Below are 20929 nucleotides of genomic sequence, written 5' to 3'. Positions count from 1 at the left end.
TACCTGGTGCCTGGTAGGAGCTCAGAAGTATTTGTGGAATTATAATTCTCATAAATCTACTAACGTACTCTGAACCCCCACATAGTTGGCTAAAACAAACTTTCAGCATGGCTTGCTCAGCTCAGCATTTATTTGCAAATAGCTATTACAAACTGTTTGCCAAACTCCAAACAAGTCATATCACTCATATCATAAGGCCAACACTATTATCCTCACTTTATAGGTAAGGAAACTGGAGCTCAAAATTTAAGCAGCTTACTCAAGGCCCTTAGCAGCCAAGCCAGGGTTTGAACTCAGATTCCAAAACCCTTATTCTTAACCTCTAGGCTTCCCTGGTGGCTCAGATGGTAAAGAATCTGCCTGCAATGTGGAAGACCTGGGTTCAGTCCCTGGATCAGGAAAGGAATGGCAATCCACTCCAATAGTCTTGCCTGGGGAACTCAATGAACAGAGGAGCCTTGTGGACTACAGTCCATGGGGTCACAAAGAGTCAGACATCACTGAGTGACTAACATTTTCACTTTCAAAGGGAAAGATAGGGTCCTGACAAGCAACCCTTGTTGAACCATATACTGCTGTGAAATAAATCAGGAGGAGTGAGAGAAACACAGTCAGTACCCAGAGCCTTCTAAGAAGGTGGTAAAGCCCTACTGTCATGGAGACCTCAAGCTATCTACAGGGTTGTAAGATCTCCAAGGTTCCCAAGGTGAAGGGTCACATTCATTCATGTGCTTAGTCACTCAGTCGTGTCCGACTCTTTGGGACCCCATGGATGGTAGTCTGCTGGCTTCCCTTGTCCATGGGGATTCTCCAGGCAAGAATACTGGAGTGGGTTGCCACACCCACCTCCAGGGGATCTTCCCAACCCAGGGATTGAACCCGGGTCTCGCGCATTGCAGGCAGATTCTTTACTGTCTCAGTCACCAGCGAAGGGTCACTGGAGGGTCTCTCTAGGAGGAGAAGTACATGTGCTCTGAGAACTTGCTACTTCCCCCAAGGCAGAAGGAATGAAGGCTGGGAAAAGTGGAGGTAAAAGTACTTCCTGGTGCTTCAGAGGCAACACTAACTGAACAGAGGCTGCCCAATACTTACCCAAACCCATTTCCTCCTCTTGCTCGCACAAGACTAGACATAGTTCCCAGCCTCACCTGCAGTTAGGTGTGGCCATGGGACTAAGATCTTACTAAAGAAATGTGAGCAGAAGTAATGTGTGCCTCTTCCAAGCTTAGCCCATAAAATCATCCCGTGAATGACCTTCCCTCTTTTTCCCCTTCACCAGCTTCATACCAATTCCCAGGGCACCTTGAAAGTAATATTTGAAGATGGAAGAGCCACCACAGCCTAATTATTTGAATAGAAGCAAAACAACTGGTCAACCTGAGCACTAGTCCTATAATGTTACAAGGGAAATCAATAAACTTCTTATTCAGGAGGTCTACTTTTTATTAAGGCATAGCCTGGTCTGATTACAAAATCAATCCATAGTGATAGCCAAGGAATTGGTGAATGAGAGCCGGAAAAAGTTTCAAGATCATTCCAACTTTAATATCTTACAAATGAGGGTGCTGATGCAAGGCTCACAGAGACAGAGATGACCCTACTTCCTCAAGTTCACAGTCAGCTAGTGCCATTGTCTGGATCTTTTTGACCTGTAGTAAGGGCACTTTTTACCACACTGAGTGGCTTCCTTGAGTCTTAGAACTAGATAGCACCTACTCAGAATAGCCTCTCATCAACTGAGCACAGAGGCAGCCAGAAAAATCCATTTGCTAGGAACTCTTTCTACCTCGCTCTGGATGGAATGGTTGGACCCCCTTAGCAGTGCAGTATACTTACTGGGTGCCTTCCATGTGTGTACTGACCTGTTCCACCTGCTCATCAACATTGCTTACGTGGCCTCCTGTCTCACGTCACCCTCTCTTTGGTAAGGCTTTCTAGGATTACCTCCTAAGTAAACTATATTTTTACTCAAAGGTCTTCTGTTTGGGGGTCTTATGGAGAACTTTCCTAAGACACAAATAAAGCATTTTTCAAATGAGAAGCTGTGGTAGTCTCCTTTTAGCTTTAGGGGATCAGGAATGAAAGTTGATGAGAAGGAGGTCTTCTACATTTCTGCATGAAATAGAGATTTCTCGTGGGTGGCACCCTAGAGATAATAGGAGATGGCTTTCTGGGTCAGAACGCATAGGGGTAGGACACTTCTTCAACCAAGGACCTCCTTACCTTCTATATCAGAGTGGGCTACTCCATCTTTGTACTGAACTGCATCCTTGAGAATTTGCGTCATGTTTCTGGAGAATGTGCTGAGGTCCCTGGCCGTCCGGAGGCTGTAGTGGAACTGGCCCGTGGCCATGGCCTTCAGGGTCTTCTCAGATGCATCCTGCATCCCCACCGAGACGATCCTCACCCCATCTTTGTGCAGTGCTTCGGCAGCCTCTTCCACAGCGTCTTCAGACTCGGCGGAAGCCAGGACCACCAGGATCGGGGGAAACTGTTTCTTGTCCCTCCCGCCTGAGAAGTAGGCCCTGTGCACCTCCTGGAGAGCGTTCCCAATCCGCAAGGAGCCCCCCAGGAACCCAAAGTTCTTCTTGATGTGATTCAACATGGGGCCCCTGCTCTTGAAGGCTCTGAGCAGGAACTCTCTGTGGAGCCTATCACTGTACTGGGCCAGGCCCACGTGGTACTTGTCAGCCTCTATGGGGAGGCTGCTGATCATCTTGTTGATGAAGGACTTCACAAACGGGAAGGACTTAATTCCCAGGCGGTCGGAGCTGTCCACGAGAAACACCACATCAGCATACTCAGGGCCTGGCCCTATCAAAATAAGATGACAACAAACCCAAATGAGGTGATGGTTTAGCCTTGGTATTTTAACCACATCTCCTTTGAGATTATGTCCTAGTGTTAAGGGTAACTCAGAATCCCGAGGAAAGAGTCTTCTGGAGGTCAAACAGAGGAAACTGTACTTGTTTATGCTAAAATGTCAAACAAGAGAACTTCTGTAATGTTAACAACAGATTTTTCTTTCTCAACTCTGTACCAAAGGCAACCAACTGACATTTTTGTTGTTGTTGTTTTTTGGTTTTTTGGAACCCCAAACAACTTGATATTGTACTAAAAGAATAAACAATGTGATACCAGAAAGTTGCCAAGTGGCCTATGGATTAAAAGCAACTTTTATAACAGTATCAAGCAGAGAAGCAGCTATCTTGGGCTGGAGATCATAGAGGCAGATCTGAAACAGGAGCTTTTGATTGAGGGGAGGCAGAGGAAGAGAAGCAGGGTGTGGCTTGATTTGAGGAGACTCTGGTGCATCCTTTACACCAGAGCATCCCTCTTTGGCTCAAGAGGGATGGCTTAGTGGTGAAGAATCCACCTGCCAATGTAGAAAACAGTTTCCTTCCCTGCTTAGTGGTAAAGAATCCACTTGTCAGTCCAGGAAACAGGTTCGTTCCCTGGTTTGGGAAGATCCCTTGGAGAAGGAAATGGCAACCAACTCCAGTATGGTCGTCTAGGAAAGTACTGAATGAACAGAGGAGCCTGGCTGGCTGTGGTCCATGGGGTCACAAAATAGATGGACATGATTTAGTGACTAACAACAGTCAGTTATCAGCTATAGACCTTCCCCAAGAATTGGAGAGAAGGATCAGAGGGTTACAGGCATAACCTCCTGGGTAAGGTGGCTCTGGAAAAGCCAAGGGCAATTCTCCTGAGAAAGCGAGGTACTGCTGTGAGCCATTGTAGGCAATATTCACAGCAACTAGGGGTGGGGGAATATATACGTACCTCATAAAGAGTGTCTGGATGATGGAACAAAACACCAGTGTTGACTTTAGCAGAAATGGTCAGCCACCTCCATCCTCCCAATTAGTGATCTGCTCGTAAATGTTTAACTAAGCAGGATATTTCTTAAAAAGTGACCCTGACTGATATCAGGAAATCTGAGGGTAGCACATGCAGAGTTAAAAATATTTCTTTGAGTGATGTTTTTATAAATACAAAAAAATCTAGCTTTCATATTCTACATATATAGGGAATATGAAAGCTTTTATATTAATTATTATATACATATAATTTCCTCTGTGGGGTTCCTTTTTTTCCCTTTTCTTTCATTTATTAAAGCCAAGTTGCAAACTGACCTACAAAACAAACGGGCTAACTCTATTCATAGAGACACAGAACATCAGGACTTCAAAAAATCAGTGAATAATTGAAGTTTTTCTGGCCAGGTATACCATAACTCATGATTTTGCATCTAGCTTTCTGTCATCTTTGAAAGCTTGAGTACGCTTGACATTGTATATCACCAACTACAAATAAATTCCGTCTACTTCGATTTTTCAGTAAAGAAATACATCCCTTGTTTCTATTAATTAAAATAAAGATTTGTTGAGACACAAAAATATTTATTTTCCTAATAATAATAAACATAAAATATAGTGGTACCTGGGCTCTGATATGTCAGGGTTTCAGTCCAGAAGATCGGAACAAATATAATTAGCAGGATCTTCATCTTGTTAGTGGAGTTTTCTTGCTTTTATTCTGTTAAAAAAAAAAAAAAAGCATGTTGTTCACCTTGTGAAAAATCTCATTGTTAAACAAGAAATAACTACTGAGAAAGTTGAGTTAGAACACAATATACTGTAAACACTGTATTTGTCAAAGCAATGTCAGGTGAGTTTAAAACATTCATCAAGTGGAAAGTGTTAGTTGCTAAGTCATATCTGACTCTTTGCGGCCCCATGAACTGTAGCCTGCCATGCTCCTCTGTCCGTGGAATTTCCCAGGCAAGAATACTGGAGTGGGTTGCCATTTCCTCCTCCAGGGGATCTTCCCAACCCAGGGATTGAACCTGAGTCTCTTGTTTTCTGCACTGGCAGGCAGATTCCAAGTCTCCATTGCAGGCAGATTCTTTACTGTCTGAACGACGAGGAAAGTATACATCAAGTGTTTGAGTGTTTGTTGAGAATGTCTCTGTGTGTATGCATTTGCTCAGTTGGGTCCAACTCTTTGCGACCCCATGGACTGTAGCCCACAGGGCTCCTCTGTCCATGGAATTCTCCAGGCAAGAATACTGGAGTAAGTAGCCATTAACTTCTCCAAGGGATCTTCCCAACTCACAGATCGAACCTGCGTCTCCTGCATTGCAGGAAGAGTCTTTACCATCTGGGCCACCAGAGGAGCCCATTCGCTGAAAATAGATAATATTAATGTATGCTGTGTCCTTACCATGGCTCAGATATTTTTCTTAGTGCTCTTTAAGCATCATATTATTTAATCCTCCCAACCATCTTACTGAGGTACACCTACTATAACACATGACAGATGTGTTGGTGTCTTGGTATTGATAAGTGGTGAATCCAGCGTCCTAACCCAGACAGGTGATCATGGAGCCCAAACTTTAACCACAGTTCTATAAGCTTTATGCAAAATCTATGAACTCATAGAATTTACAAAGTCACTATTATTGATTATCTATTTTCATATCAACAATAACTATTGTATATGTTTACAACTTGGCTCAAAAATCCAACAGCTACCCACATTTCTTTCTTCATTAATCCCCGGTGAAAATTGTTCTGTCATTTGTGGTTATACCCAATTTTGTAAATTACTTTAACTTCAGTATTTCTCTTCATGAGCTCACAATCAATTAGAAATATTCTTCATGGGAAATTATAATCTTACAGAAATGCCGCCAAGTCAAAGTTGTTGCTTTGATTAATAGGGAAATACATAAAATAACCAATACTCAAGAATAGAGATGCCTTTAATGAAATACCTAAAGTATAAGGGCTGTACTTTATTCTAGAGTTGACCTTTCAGCAGTTATTTTGAAATTGCTAATCATGCAGGAAGATTGAGGGAATCACTGGAAACTAGATTTGGAAGCCACCCTATGGATCATTTAGACTAAACCCTTATTTTGCCAAAAAGGAAATAGAGGCTCCCTGGTAGTTAGTAGCTGAATCACGTCATCAATGACTTTCAAATCTATAGTCATCATATTCTAACATATCATATATTTTACTTATTAATCAATTTTATTTTTAAGATATAATTCACATTCTACACAATTTGCCCTTTAAAGTGGACAATTCAATGTGTTTCAGTTTATTAGCAGGATTTGCATCAGTTATCAGTAATTCCAGAACATTTTAATGACACAAATATGACACCCCATAGCCATCAGCAGTTACTAATTCTCCCCTCCCCAAAGTTCCTGGTAACCACTGATCTGCTTTCTTCTCTATGGATTTACCCATTCTAGACATTAATATAAATGGAACCATATAACATGTGGCCTTTTGTGTTTGGATTCTTTAACATAACGCTTTTAAGATTTATCCATGTTGTGACATTCTTTTTATGTTTGAGTAGCATGAGATGGCTGAAAGGCATCACCGACTCAATGGACTTGAGTTTGAGCAAACTCCAGGAGATAATGAAGGATAGGGAAGCCTGGAGTGCTGCAGTTCATGGGGTTGCAGTTCATGGGGTTACAAAGAATCTTACATGACTTAGCGACTGAACAACAATATTCTACTGTATGGATATACAACATGTAAACAATCTATTCACCAGTTGTTGGATATTTGGATTGTCCTACTTCTGGCTACTATGAATAATGCTGCTATGAATATTCATGTACAAATTTTTATGTGGATATATGTTTTCATTTCTTTTGGTAGACACCTAGAAGAATTTTTGATCTTATGCTAGCTTCATGTTTAACACTTTTAGAAACTGCCAAATTGCTTTCCAAAGTGGCTGCCTCATTTTACACTCCTACCAGCAGATATAAAGGTCCCAATTTCTCCACATTCTCACCAACACTTGTTATTGTATATCTTTTCAAAAAAATTACACTTATAGGAGAACTCTCTGAAAACAAAAATTATTAATATGCTAATGGCTCTAATGAAAAAAGTATACAGCATGCAAGAACAGACGGGTGCGGTAAGCAACAAATTCAAGAGAGTAGAAACAGATGGTGATGTAAGCAACAAATTCAAGAGAGTAGAAATTCTGTAACAGAAGTGAAGAATGTCTTTGATGGACTCATTAGTAGACTGGACGTAAGCTAAGGAAAGAATCTCTGAGTTTGAGGATTTATCAATAGAAACTTCCAAAATTGAAAAGCAAAGAAAAAAATGGAACATTACATGTAAGAACTAGGGGGCAACTATTGAAAGTATAATATATGTATAGTGGAAATAACAGCAGGAGAAGAAGTATTTGAAACAGTAATGATTGAGAATTTCCTGCAAGTTAATGTCAGACACCAAACTACAGATCCAGGAAGCTCAAACAACATAAAAAGGATAACTGCCCAAAACAAACAAACAAAAAATAAACACATTATCTACAGAGGAGCAAAAATTACATCTGACTTCTCAGCAATCACACAAACAAAAGGAGGTTGGCACAGACTATTTTATTTATTTTACATTTTATATTTTTCTGTGCTGGGTTTTCATTGCATTGTACAGGCTCTTTGTTGAGGCACACAGGCTTCTCTTGTTTTGGAGCATGGGCTCTAGAGTGCAGTTTCAGTAATGGGTGCACAGACTTGGTCTCCCCACAGCATGTGGGATCTTATTTCCCCAACCAGGGATTCAACCCGTGTCTCCTGCATTGGAAGGCAAATTTTTAACCATTGGACCACCAGGGAAGTCCCAGGAGTGGACTATCTTAAGTGTCAAGAGAAAAAGACCCACAAACCTGGAATTTTGCAACCTGTGAAACCATCTTCAAGAGTTGATGGAGAAATAAAGACTTTCTCAAACAAAGAAAAAAAAATGAGAGAATTTGTTACTAGCAGACCTGATGTTCTTGCAAAAGAACGTTTTGCAAGAAATGTTCAAAGAAGCTCTCAGAGAGAAGGAAAATAATATAGGTCAGCAATTTGGATCTCCATAAAGACACAAGTTATGTTTTCATCAGACACAGAAAGATGCACAGACACAGATGATTGATAAAAAGGAAGACTTTTTATTGTACTCACAGCCCCTTAGAAACAAGAGGCAAGACGTGCCATGCAGGGCCACAGAGGGAAGTCCTGAGGAGATAGGAACAGGCAGAAAGAGGTGGGGAGGAGCCTCATCCTGGTTTTCCTGGGAGGCAGTGGGCAAGGCAAGGTGTGGCAAGCTACACAGACTTAGAAGTGAATAGTCTGAGAAATCTCAGTGGGGTCTGCATTGTAGGGGTGGTCCTTAGTTGCCAAGTACATGTTACTGGGGTGGCAAGGAAAGGTGAGTAGTGCCCCCAGAGTTCAAGAGCCCAATAAGAGGAGGCAGGAGAGGGTGTGGACTCAGAATTTATTGGTTTCTACATCTAAGGAATGTTAGCAGGCAAGTCCTACTATTTCTAGGAATTGGTTAATCCTGGGGAAGGGCAGTCCCTCCTTGGGTCAGCAAGCTCTCAGAAGCCAGAGCATCAAGAATACAGTACACACTACTGAATTTTTAGAATCAAACTTAAATATATAAATAATTTATTTTAAAAATTATTTATAAATAATTTATATAAAATATAAAAAATATAAATAAAATCAATAACAAGGACCTAATGAATGGCACATTAAACTATACTCAATATTTTTTACAACCTATAAGGGAAGAGAATTTGAAAGAAAAGGATATATATATATATACACAAATACATATATCTGAATCACTTTGATATACACTTGAAATTAACACAACATTGTAAATCAGCTATATTTCAATTTAACAAAAAGGAATATAGAACATAAGAAAATACTGTTAATACAAGAACAATTAAGAGGGAATAAGTGAAGCTAAAATTAAGACTTTTATTTTTCTTATTCTTTAATTGATCTAACAGATAAGAGCTTGCTCAAAATAGTAGCAACAACAATGTATTTGGTGATTATGCCTTTTATATATTTGAAGTGAATGACACAATAATATACTGATTATTGACAGGAGGGAGAAGTTAGGGATGCTTGGTTATTAAAAGGTACTTGCAATTCCCATGAAGTAATATAGTGTTATTTGAATTAGCTGTAAATACCCAGGGCAAATTTTAAGGCAACCACTAAAAAGGTTTTTTTAAAAAGATAATTGATACACTAAGAAAGAAAAAATGGAATCATATAAAATTCTCAATTAAAAAATCAAAAGACATAAAAAGAGTATAAGACACAAATATAAAGAACAAGTAAGAAACAAGTAGGAAACTAACAAACGTAGGTATATATGGGAACCCAACTATATCAATAATCACTATAAATGCCATCGGTCTAATTGCTTCCATTAAAAGACAGCAATTATTAGAATGTATCCAAAAAAGACCCTATTATATGTAGTTGAAGCCCACTTTAAGTATGAAGACACAAATAGAGTAAAGAAAGTGGATGGAAAAAATATGCTAAAAGATAGAACAATGCTATTAATTTCAGAAAAACAAACTTTTGAGTAAGGAAAATTATCAGTGATAAAGACAGACATTACAAAATGATAAGGGATCAATTCTCCAAGAAGACATAGTGATCCTTAATGTGTATGCATCTAAAAACAGGGCATCAAAATCAGTGAGACAAAAACCAATAGAATTGTAAGGAGAAATAGATCAATGCATTATTATAGTAGAAAACGTCAACATCCCTCTCTCAAAATTGGGCAGATCCAGCAGAGAGAAAATCAGTAAGGAAACCATTGCACATTTTTTAACATAATTGACAACTATAAAATACGTTATTCAACAATTGTGAATATGCATTCTTTTCAATCTCACATAGAGCATTCACTGAGATAGACCACATTCTAGGCCATAAGACACACTTTAACAAATTTAAAGAAATACAGATCATACAATGTCTGCTTTTAGACCACAGTGGAATTAAACTAGAAATCAACAATGATAATTAGAAAGTATCAAAATGCTTGGAGATTAAACGACACATGTTTAAATAACACAAGGGTTATAGACAAAATTTCAAAAACAAATTTTAAATATTTTGAACTAAATAAAAATGAAAGAACAGCTTATCCAAATTTGTGGAATGCAGCAAAACTAGTATTTTAAAGGGAAATCCGGAGTATTGAATGTATATTTCAGAAAAGAAGAGAGATCTAAAATCAATCAGCTAAGCATCATATAAGCATCTGCTTTAGGAAAATTTTTAAAAAGAAGAGAAAATTAAATCCAAAGAGAGGAAAGGGAAAAAATTTTTTAATGCAACAGAATCAATGCCATTGAAAACAGGAAATAGAGAAAAAAATCAACAAAACAGAAAGTTGATTCTTTGAAAAGATCAAGTAAATCTATAAACCTCTAGCCAGCGTAACTAAGAGAAAAAGGGCACAAGTTACTAACATCAGAAGTTACATCATTTGGGACATCTCCTGGATGACATGGACATCATTGTTATTGTTGTTCAGTCACTAAATCATCTCCAACTCTTTGCAACCCCATGGGCCATAGCACACCAGGCTCCTCTGTCCTCCACTATCTCCCAGAGTTTGCTCAAATTCACGTCCATAGAGCTGGCGATGCTGTCTAACCATCTCATCCTCTGCCCCCACCCCCTTCTCTTTTTGCCATCAAACTTTCCTAGCATTACGGTCTTTCCCAGTGAGTCGGCTCTTTCCATAAGGTGGCCAAGGTATTGGAGCTTCAGTTCCAGCACCAGTCTTTCCAATGAATAGTCACGGTTCATTTCCTTTCAGATTGACTGGTTTTATCTCCTTGCTGTCCAAGGGACTCTCAAGAGTCTTCTCCAGCATCACAATTTGAAAGAATCAACTTTTTGGTGCTCAGCTTTCTTTATGGTCCAACTCTCCCGTCTTTACATGACTACTGGAAAAAGCATAGCTTTCACAATACAGACTTTTGTTGGCAAAGTGATGGCTATGCTTTTTAGCACACTATCTAGGTTTGTCATAGCTTTCCTTCCAAGGGACAAGTGTCTATCAATTTCATGGCTATAGTCACCAGCTGCAATGATTTTGGAGCCCAAGAAACTAAAATCTGTCACTGCTTCCACTTTCCTCCCTTCTATTTGCCATGAACTGATGTAACCAAATGCCATGATCTTAGTTTTTTCAAAATTTGAATTTTAAGCCAGCTTTTTCACTTTCTTCTTTCACCCTCAAAGAGGCTCTTTAGTTCCTCTTCACTTTCAGCCATTTGAGTGGTATCATCTGCATATCTGAGGTTGCTGATATTTCTCCTGATAATATTGATTTCAGCTTGTGATTCATCCAGCCCAGCATTTCACATGAGGTATTCTGCATAGAAGTTAAATACGCACGGTGACAATATTAAGCCTTATTGTACTCCTTTCCCAGTTTTGAACCAGTCCATTGTTCCATGTCTGGTTATAACTCTTGCTTCTTGACCTGCATACAGGTTTCTCAGGAGACAAGTCAAGCTGTCTGCTACTCCATCTCTTTAAGAATTTTCCACAATCTTGTGAATCATACAGTCAAAGGCTTTAGCATAGTCAATGAAGCAGAAGTAGATGTTTTACTGGAATTCCCTTGCTTTCTCCATGATACAGTGAATGTTGGCAATTTGATCTCTGGTTCCTCTGCCTTTTCTAAACATTACAAACCCAGCTTGTGCATCTGTAAGTTCTCAGTTCACATACTGCTAAAGCCTAGCTTGAAGGATTTTGCTGCTGTTGCTGCTGCTGCTAAGTCGCTTCAGTCATGTCCGACTGTGTGTGACCCCACAGACAGCAGCCTACCAGGCTCCCCCACCCCTGGGATTCTCCAGGCAAGAATACTGGAGTGGGTTGCCATTTCCTTCTCCAATGCATGAAAGTGAAAAGTGAAAGTGAAGTCGTTCAGTCATGTCTGACTCTTCGTGACCCCATGGACTGCAGCCCACCAGGCTCCTCCATCCATGGGATTTTCCAGGCAAGAGTACTGGAGTGAGGTGTCATTGCCTTCTCCTGAAGGATTTTGAGTATAACCTTATTACCATGTGAAATGAGCACAATTATATGGTAGTTGGAACAGTCTTTGGCACTGCCCTTCCTTGGGATTGGAATGAAAACTGACATTTTCCAGTCCTGTGGCAATTGCTGCTTTCCAAATTTGCTGATATATTGAGTGCAACACCTGACAGCCACATCTTTTAGGATATGAAAGAGCTCAGCTGGAATTCCATCACCTCCACTATCTTTGTTCATAGTAATGCTTCCTAGAGCCACTTGACTTCATACTCCAGGATGTCTGACTTAGGTAAGTGACCACAACATTGTGGATTATCCAGGTCATTAAGCCTGTTTTTGTATAGTTCTTCGGTATTCTTGTCATTTCTTCCTAATCCCTTCTGTTTCTTACTGTTTCTGTCCTTTATCATGCCCCATCTTTGCATGAAATGTTCCCTTGATCTCTCAAATTCCCTTGAGGAGATCTCTAGTTTTTCCCATTCTATTGTTTTCCTTTATTTCCTTGCATTGCTTATTTAAGAAGGCCTTTTTATCGCTCCCTGCTGTTCTCGGGAACTCTGCATTCAGTTGGATATATCTTTCCCTTTCTCCCTTGCCTTTTACTTCTCTGCTTTCCTTAGCTATTCGTAAAATCTCTTAGACAGCCACTTTGCCTTCTTGCATTTCTTTTTCTTTGGGATGGTTTTAGTCACTGTCTCCTGTATAATGTTATGAATCTCTGTCCATAGTTCTTCAGGCAATCTGTCTACCAGATCTAATCCCTTAAATCTATTCATAACCTCCACTGTATAATCATAAGGAACTTGATTTAGGTCATACCTGAGTGGCCTAGTGGTTTTCCCTACTTTCTTCAATTCAATTGCCCTAAGGAACTCAAGATCTGGACATGGACATTAAAAGGATATTAAATTCCATGACTGCAAGGACGATTATGAACAACTCTATGTTCATAAATTTATAACCTGAATGAAGTGGACAAATTTTGAAAGACACAATCTGTCAAAACTCACACAAGAAGAAATAGACAATCAGAATAGGTCATATCCATTAAGTAAATTGAATCAACAATTAATGACCTTCCAAAATTGAATGCACCAGGCTCAGACAGGTTCACTGGTAAATTCTACCAAACACTTATGCCAGTTCTTTACAATTTCTTCCAAAAGATAGAAGCAGAGAGAATACTGCCTAAATCATTCTATGAAGCCAGAATTACCCTTATACCAAAGCCAGATAAAACATTACAAAAAAAAAAACACTACAGACCAGTAGTGTTATATATGAATGTAGATGCAAAAATTCTAAAAAAAAGTTAGCAAATCAAATCCAACAATATACGAAAAGAATTATACACCATGATGAAGGTGTATGAAAAATCATTTATATAATTCATCATATCAAATACATAAAGAAAAATACAAACTAGGAATAGAGAGACTTTTCTTAACATTTGCATACCAATTGGAAAGGAAGAAATATAACTGTCTTTATTTGCAGATAATATGGTTATCTATGTAAAAAATCCCAAAGAATCCACAAAAAATCCCTGGAACTATGGTAGCAGGATAAAAAGTTAATATACAAAGCCTATTACTTTCCCGTATTCCAGCAATGAACAATTGGAATTTTAAATTAAAAACACAATGCCATTTATGTTAGTATCTCCAAAACTTAAACACTTAGGTATAAATTTTTAAAATATATATAGGATTTATATGAGGAAAACTATAACACTCTGAGGAATGAATTAAATAAATGGAGAAGTATTCCATGTTTATGGATAGGAAGACTTAAGATTGTCAAGATACCGGTTATTCCCAACTTGATCTATAGATTCAATGCAACCCCAATCAAAATCCCAACAAGTTACTTTGTGGATATTGACAAACTGATTCTAAAATGTATACAGAGAAGCAAAAGACCCAGAATGACTTACAGAACATTGGAGAAGAAGAACAAAATCAGAAGCCTGACACTGACTTCAAGAATTTTTATAAAGTTACAGTAAGCAAGACAGTGTGGTATTGGTAAAAGACTGGGTCAGAATAGAGAGCCCAGAAATAGACTCACACAAATACAGTCAATGATCTTTGACAAAAAAGGCATGGACAATAAAATGGAGAAATAATCTATTTTTTCAACAAACCATGCTGGAAAAACTAGACATTCACATGCTCCAAAAAAAAAAGTAATCTAGACCCAGACCTTATGCCCTCCACTAAAATTAAGTCAGTGTAGACCATAAACCTAAAAGTAAAATGTAAAACTATCAAACTTCTAGAAGGTAGCATAGGAGAAAACCTGTTTGACCTCAGGTTTGATAATGAATTTTTAGATACCATTTCAAAGGCAAGATCCATGAAAGATATAATGCACAAGCCGGGCTTCATACAAAACTCCTGCTCCACACAAGACACTGTCAAGAGAATGGGAAGACAAGTCACAGACTGAGAAAAAAAAATGTGCAAAACATGTATCTGACACAGGACTGCTATCCAGAATATACAGAGAACTCTTAGAATTCAACAATAAGTAAAAGAACAACACAATTAAAATGTGGGCAAAGATCTCACCAAAGAAGACCCACTAGAATGCAAATAAGCATATGAAAGACAGTCCATATTGTGTATCATTAAGAATGGCAAATTAAAACAATCAGGTAATGTCACACATCTATTAGAATGGTAAGAATCCAAATTATTGACAACCAAAATGCTAGCTGGATATGAAGCAAAACAAACTCATTTATTGCTGATGGGAATGCAAAACAGTACAGCCCTTATGGAAGAGACTTTGTTAGTGTCTTACAAAACTAAACATATTCTTATCATATGATCCAGCCATCACACTCCTGAGTATTTAACCAAATGAGTTGAAAACTTATACTCACACAAAAATATGCACATGGGTAAGTTCATGGTAGCTTTATTCATAATTTCCAAAGCTTGGAAGCAACCAAGATGTCTTTCAATAGGTGAGTGCATAAATACATTTTGGTACAATGGATAAACACGTTTTGGTACAACAGACCATGGAATATTAGTGGTAAAAAGAAGTGCGCTAACAAGCTATGTAGAGATTTAGAGGGATCTAAAATGAATATTAATAAGTGAAACAGCCAATTTGAAAAGGCTACATTCTGTATCTATACGACAGAGGATGAGATGGTTGGATGGCATCACCAACTCAATGGACAGAGTTTGAGTAAATTCTGGGAGTTGGTGATGGACAGAGAGGCCTGGCATGCTGCAGACCATTGGGTCGCAAAGAGCCAGACACGACTGAGCAACTGAACTGAACTGAACATTCCATATGATTCCAATTCTATAATATTCTGGCAAAGGAAACTATGGAAATAGTGAGGAGACCAGAGGTTGCCAGTGTTTGTGGAGAGAGGGGAATGAAGCTATTCTCTATGATACTATAGTGGTGGGTATGTGTCATTATATACTTCCCAAAACCCATAAAATATGCAACACCAAGAGTAAACCCTAATCTAAATTATGGGCTTTGTGTGACAGTGATGTGTTAATGCAAGTTCATCAATTATAACCAATGAATCAGTTTGGTGGGGGCGTGGGGGGGCGGCATGTGTATTCATGTGTGGGAGCAGGGAGCATATGGGAACCCCCCCATACGTCCTGCTCAGTTTTGCTGTGAGCCTAAATAAGGGCCCTAGTTTGGGCATTAGGAATCTGTCAAGGATGATAAAAATGCTCTCTGTATTGATTGTGGTTAGATGGAAGTATGTATGTGCCAAAACAATTTTAAAAATACACTTAAATGGGTGCATTATATTGTGTATGAATTATGCCTCAATACAGTTGATGTGCCCAGTTTGGATGATAGATTATGTGATCTTAAGCGTGGTGTATCAAGGGCAGGGGGGTGGGAGTGGTCTAACCTGGAATAGGCATAAAGGGGTGCATAGAGACTTTAAAAACGTTAATAAACCCAAGTGGACCTGATTCCCAGTATCCCAATGAGCTGGCAATTCTAATCAATATTGGTAACAATCTAATCCTTCTTAGCCACATGGACCATTTCCACTGCCCTTCCATGTTGTTAAACCACACGATACACATTCCCATGCCTAGAGACAAAACTCATACCAGTTTAGAAATAATCTTCCAGAAATCTTATGAATAAATGGGTCATGACCTATGACACTTGAACGCCAAGAGTCTGAATCTTAAAATTAGGATATTTTAGTCTAAGCTAAAATAGACCCATCATAGTACAAATTTGAGGAATCCAAAAATAAATCTAAAATTGTATGCTAAACGTGTGGCCTATTATTGTTTTCCTCACACTTTAGTAACAGAATTATAAACAATTGGCATTGGAGCTCAGGAACCATACCCTTAACATTGTCAGCTGCTGAATTATTCATGAGGTCACTGTGTTACATTCATGCCACAGAAGGCAAATGTTTCTTGCAACTGGTGTCTATTTGGAAGAGCATACTATTTAGAGATATTTTTCCCTTAAAATTTCCTTTTTATCTTCATTCTCTTTATATTTTGTGTGAAGTCTGGCATAAAGATAATTTAATCTAAATATAGATTATTTGGTGATTTTCCTTCTCTTAAACTTTTTAACTGACATAGTTGACATTCCTTCTTTAATACAAAGAATTTGAAAAACACAACTTTTTTCTTAAAAGTTCATGGTCAGGATGGTATTCAAAGTAAAATTCAGTTTATGAAGATGATTTTGTTTAACAGCATGAGTCCTAATACACTGAGCCAAGCATCAGGAAATTTTTCCTGGACTTTGTGTCCAATAAAGAAAACGTGAAAAGTGAAGTCACTCAGTCGTGTCCGACTCTTAGCGACCCCATGGACCACAGTCTACCAGGCTCCTTCATCCATGGGATTTTCCAGGCAAGAGTACTGGAGTGGGGTGCCATTGTCTTCTCCAGCTATAACTACTCCATTCTGTACTTGCAAAATCAGCTGTGGACAATATGCAAACATACCAGCATGGTTGCAGAATTGCTTTAGGACTTTGGTGGGGCCTAACAACTTCTGGCTCATGGGCTCCCTCCCAATATAAAAGTAAACTAAAAATTATATTTAAATAACTTTAGATACATGAATTTTTTTGGCAAAAATTAATAGACTTTTGTGGGCTCTAACATTGCATTGTTTTCCTGATGTGAGAAAAAAAATCAAATGTTTTGACCCAAAAAAATTGATTTTTTTCTGTCTTTTAAAGACATTAAGGGATTTCACTGACTTCTGTGGGCCCTGTTCTTCTATGCCTTCTGTACTGAATGGATAGGTCAGCTGAAAACAGCTGTGTTTCAATAAAACTTTGTTTGGCAGCAGGCTGCCATCTTTGTATTAAATAGTTAGACAAGTTTAATATTATGATTTAATCTCTATTATCCTGCCTGGTAGGAGTTTTTAAAATTTTAAAACAATTGTTGGCTTAATTATTCTTCCTAAATGTATCTACCTCATTCATACTTTATTAATATTCATATTAGCTGTTCATCTATTTTCTTATTTGAAAGTCCATAATAACTGTCCCAGACCAGTATCATCATATAGTGGAAACCAGCATCTTTTCTGATTGGTCAACGATTATTGTTAACTACTGTTAATTCTGCTCTTGTATCTACCTTATTCTTCCTAACAGCTGTATAGTACTCCACTATACCAATGTATCCTAACTCATTTTGCCAACTCTCTACAGATGAATACTTAGATTGTTTCCAATTTTTTCACAATTCTGAATAATGTTGCAATAAATTCACAGCACATTGGGAAAAGTATTTTTATAGGAACACTTATTAGGAGTGGAAACTTTGGGTCAAAAGGAATGTATATCTAAAATTATAACCAATATTAAACAATTGCAACAAAAATGTGGTACTAAATTACATCTCCCTGGGAACATATAGGAGTCCTTATTTCTTTACCTTCTCATCACACACTGTTAAAGTTCTGGAGGGAAATTCATATTATCGCATGGCTCTCTGAATTCCTATAATTACTAGTGAGCTTGCAAATTATATTTCTCCAGTGAACTATACACCTAAGATTCTTAAGAGCCATTTTCCCTCATCAGTGTTTGTCTTGTACTGACCTGAATACACTCTTAACATTCATGAATATACACAGTCCTGGGTGTTTTATACTTTTTGTTGTTATTATAAATTTCTTCTACTCACTTTACTAAATGATTATTTATATTGGCCACATTCCTGAACTCTCTTGTTGAGTCATCTAGACTTTTTTGGTATATTCTGAGTTTAAATGGAAATAATGATTATTTTGTCTCCTCCTTCCTAAATGTCTGTATATTACATTATCTTACCCTATTATATTGACCAGAACTTTGAAAGCAATGTTAAATAATAATGATGTGGATAATGTTCCTAACTTAATAGTAATATTTCAAATATATTAAAGTGCGATATGTTGGCTGTTAGTTTGTAACGTGTGTTTCTAACCATGTGTATTGCTGATCCTGTTTGTGACGCCAGTTGTCTTGCTGCTCACACTGTCCGCCTTGCTCGCTGAACCAGGGTAGGCAAAGCGCAAGATAAGAGGCTGGAAGAAAATGCGAGGAGCTGAAGGAGCTGCAGATGCATTTATTCTCTCCCGGCTGGCATGGAAGCCATAACACCGCCTCTCTCCTGGCTGACGCAGCAGCCACAGCAGCAAACATAGCACCACACAACATAACCGCACACAGCCCTTCAGGGCTTTCCCAGGTGAAGCTTACATAGGCGTGCTGTACACAGTAGCCCGTGACCAAGCAAGCACCTCATGACGCGCATGTGCAGTGCTATCATGATCTCAGCTGTTGCACAGTCATTATTTGCAACACGTGGGGCGAGAGAGCCTGAACATGCCAGCCAGGCTGATTTGCCCGCTCCCTGCATTCCACCCCTTCAAGGTCTCTCGCCTCACATTCTACGCCCTGTTTATCTTCTGCGATTTCCCCTTGAGGGGGGAGTAACGCTGACCCTTGGATTTACTTCTTGCATCAGCTACAACAACAACCAGTTACATCCCCAACACGTAGCAAAACCCAACTCCAGGTGTCACCTGGAACGCACGTTGCAGTCCTTGCCCTCACGGGGCTAGAAGGGCCACCCTCCACATGTGGACTGCCGTTATCTGCCAGGCCCAAGTTCCGTCCACTGTCCTTCTGAGATTGCAGGAAGGCCTCCGCAGAGGCAACCCCACCCCTGCGGGACTTTTATTAAAGACCCGCAAAACACGCCAGGTGCCGGGTCCACCAAAGAGGGGACTTTTGTGGCGTTGACAGCCCACCCACATATTCAAAATGTTTTGCAATAGGTCCTACTATTCAGTGTGGAGTATGTTCACACTGTTCTAAGTCTGCAAGAGAATCAGAGGTCAGAAGCACAGCACAGACACAGCCTTTATACTTTACACCGTACACTGTCCTAAACTTGCAAGAGAGGACGCAGCCTTTACAGTACACCTCTGCACCAATCAGCCCACATTTGCATCTGCATAACCTGGACGGGGCCTTTACCAGCTCAGCCCAGCTTCAGGGTCTTCACACTCCTGACACTTTTTGCCTGCTGCTTCCCCTCTATTCGGAGAAGGCAATGGCACCCCACTCCAGTACTCTTGCCTGGAAAATCCCATGGACAGAGGAGCCTGGTGGCCTGCAGTCCATGGGGTCGCTAAGAGTCGGGACACGACCGAACAACTTCACTTTCGCTTTTCACTTTCATGCATTGGAGAAGGAAATGGCAACCCACTCCAGTGTTCTTGCCTGGAGAATCCCCAGGGTCGGGGGAGCCTGGTGGGCTGCTGTCTATGGGGTCACACAGAGTTGGACACGACTGAAGTGACTTAGCAGCAGCAGCAGTAGCCCCTCTATTTCTCCCAAGCGAGCCACCATTGAGGTCCCTTCATAGATGGAGCACCCCACATAGGGTGCAAGGAGAACAGTCAGGGATCCAAAAGAGGTAGATGGGGCATTATTGAAAATGGTGTATCGAATGCCACCAGCAAAATGCTCATCATCTGGGCCTCAGGTAGTTGGGTTAAATACCGACTACTTCATGCCTGGTTCTCTCACGGCTTGGGTCAACTCGGCACAGGTATGCCATTTACTCCTAGTATCCGGGAGCTTTCCCACATTGGACCACTCAGCGGGGCTGGCAGCGTGAATCCATTCCCGCGGTCTCATAAGGTTCATCATCACCGACACTGCCTCGCTGTCAGAGATGCCGGCTTCTTCAGGGTCACAGGGCTCTTGCTCTAGCACCAATATGCATTGCTCTAGCTCTTCCAAGCGTCCCTTCACGTTGCTCATCGGCTTGGCATCACGGAGATCACTACCCATGTTAGCCTTCAGGGCAGTCAGGAAAATCCACCCCACAGTGCCGGCAGAAGTATATGCCGCCTTGCTCAGCAGGTGGGAACTCATCACCTTCATAACACCTTTTCAATGCCATCTGGCGAACCGTCCACCGCCTCCCAGTCTTCCACCAGAGCCGACGCCCGAGAGGATCACAGTCACACAGGACCACAAGCTATCTGGTGGCCCCTGGCTTCCCCCACCCAGTGGCGCCTCAGGCTCCCCTACGCGCTGGGTATCCTGCCGACTAGGCCAGTGCTACTGCTGATCCTGTTTCTGATGCCAAGCGTCTTGCTGTTCACACTGATCGGCCTGCCCTGCTCGCTGAGCCCAGGGTAGGCCAGACACAAGCAAGGAGACTGGAGAGCTGTACGGACTGCAGATGCATTCATTCTCTCCTGGCTGACACAGCCGCCATAGCGGCAGATAGAGCGTAACACAAGCCCTCAGGGCTTTTCCAGGTGAAGCTTATTTAGGCGTACTGCACACAGCTGCCTGTGACCAAGTGAGTACCTCATGACGTGCGTGTGCAGTGCTATGAATGATCTCAGCTGTTCAGTTCAGTTCAGTCGCTCAGTCATGTCCGACTCTTTGCGACCCCATGAACCGCAGCATGCCAGGCCTCCCTGTCCATCACCAACT

At 40.2% G+C, this 20929-nt stretch overlaps 1 protein-coding gene across 1 annotated transcript in view; it reads right to left on the bottom strand.

Annotated features, from left to right (window-relative positions):
- Window positions 1–20929, bottom strand: part of COL6A5 (collagen type VI alpha 5 chain) — a 153254-nt gene that overhangs the window by 120254 nt on the left and 12071 nt on the right. Inside the window, exons 2-3 of the mRNA XM_061167296.1 lie at window positions 4447–4542; window positions 2224–2814 (exon numbers count right to left, since the gene is read on the bottom strand). Coding sequence (XP_061023279.1) covers window positions 2224–2814; window positions 4447–4513 — 658 coding nt within the window. The 5' untranslated portion in view covers window positions 4514–4542. The remainder of the gene's footprint in view (window positions 1–2223; window positions 2815–4446; window positions 4543–20929) is intronic.

The sequence above is a fragment of the Dama dama genome, chromosome 19 (assembly GCF_033118175.1).
Source record: "Dama dama isolate Ldn47 chromosome 19, ASM3311817v1, whole genome shotgun sequence".
In the NCBI taxonomy this organism is placed as follows: Eukaryota; Metazoa; Chordata; class Mammalia; order Artiodactyla; family Cervidae; genus Dama; species Dama dama.
This window is presented reverse-complemented; position numbering and strand designations above follow the sequence as displayed.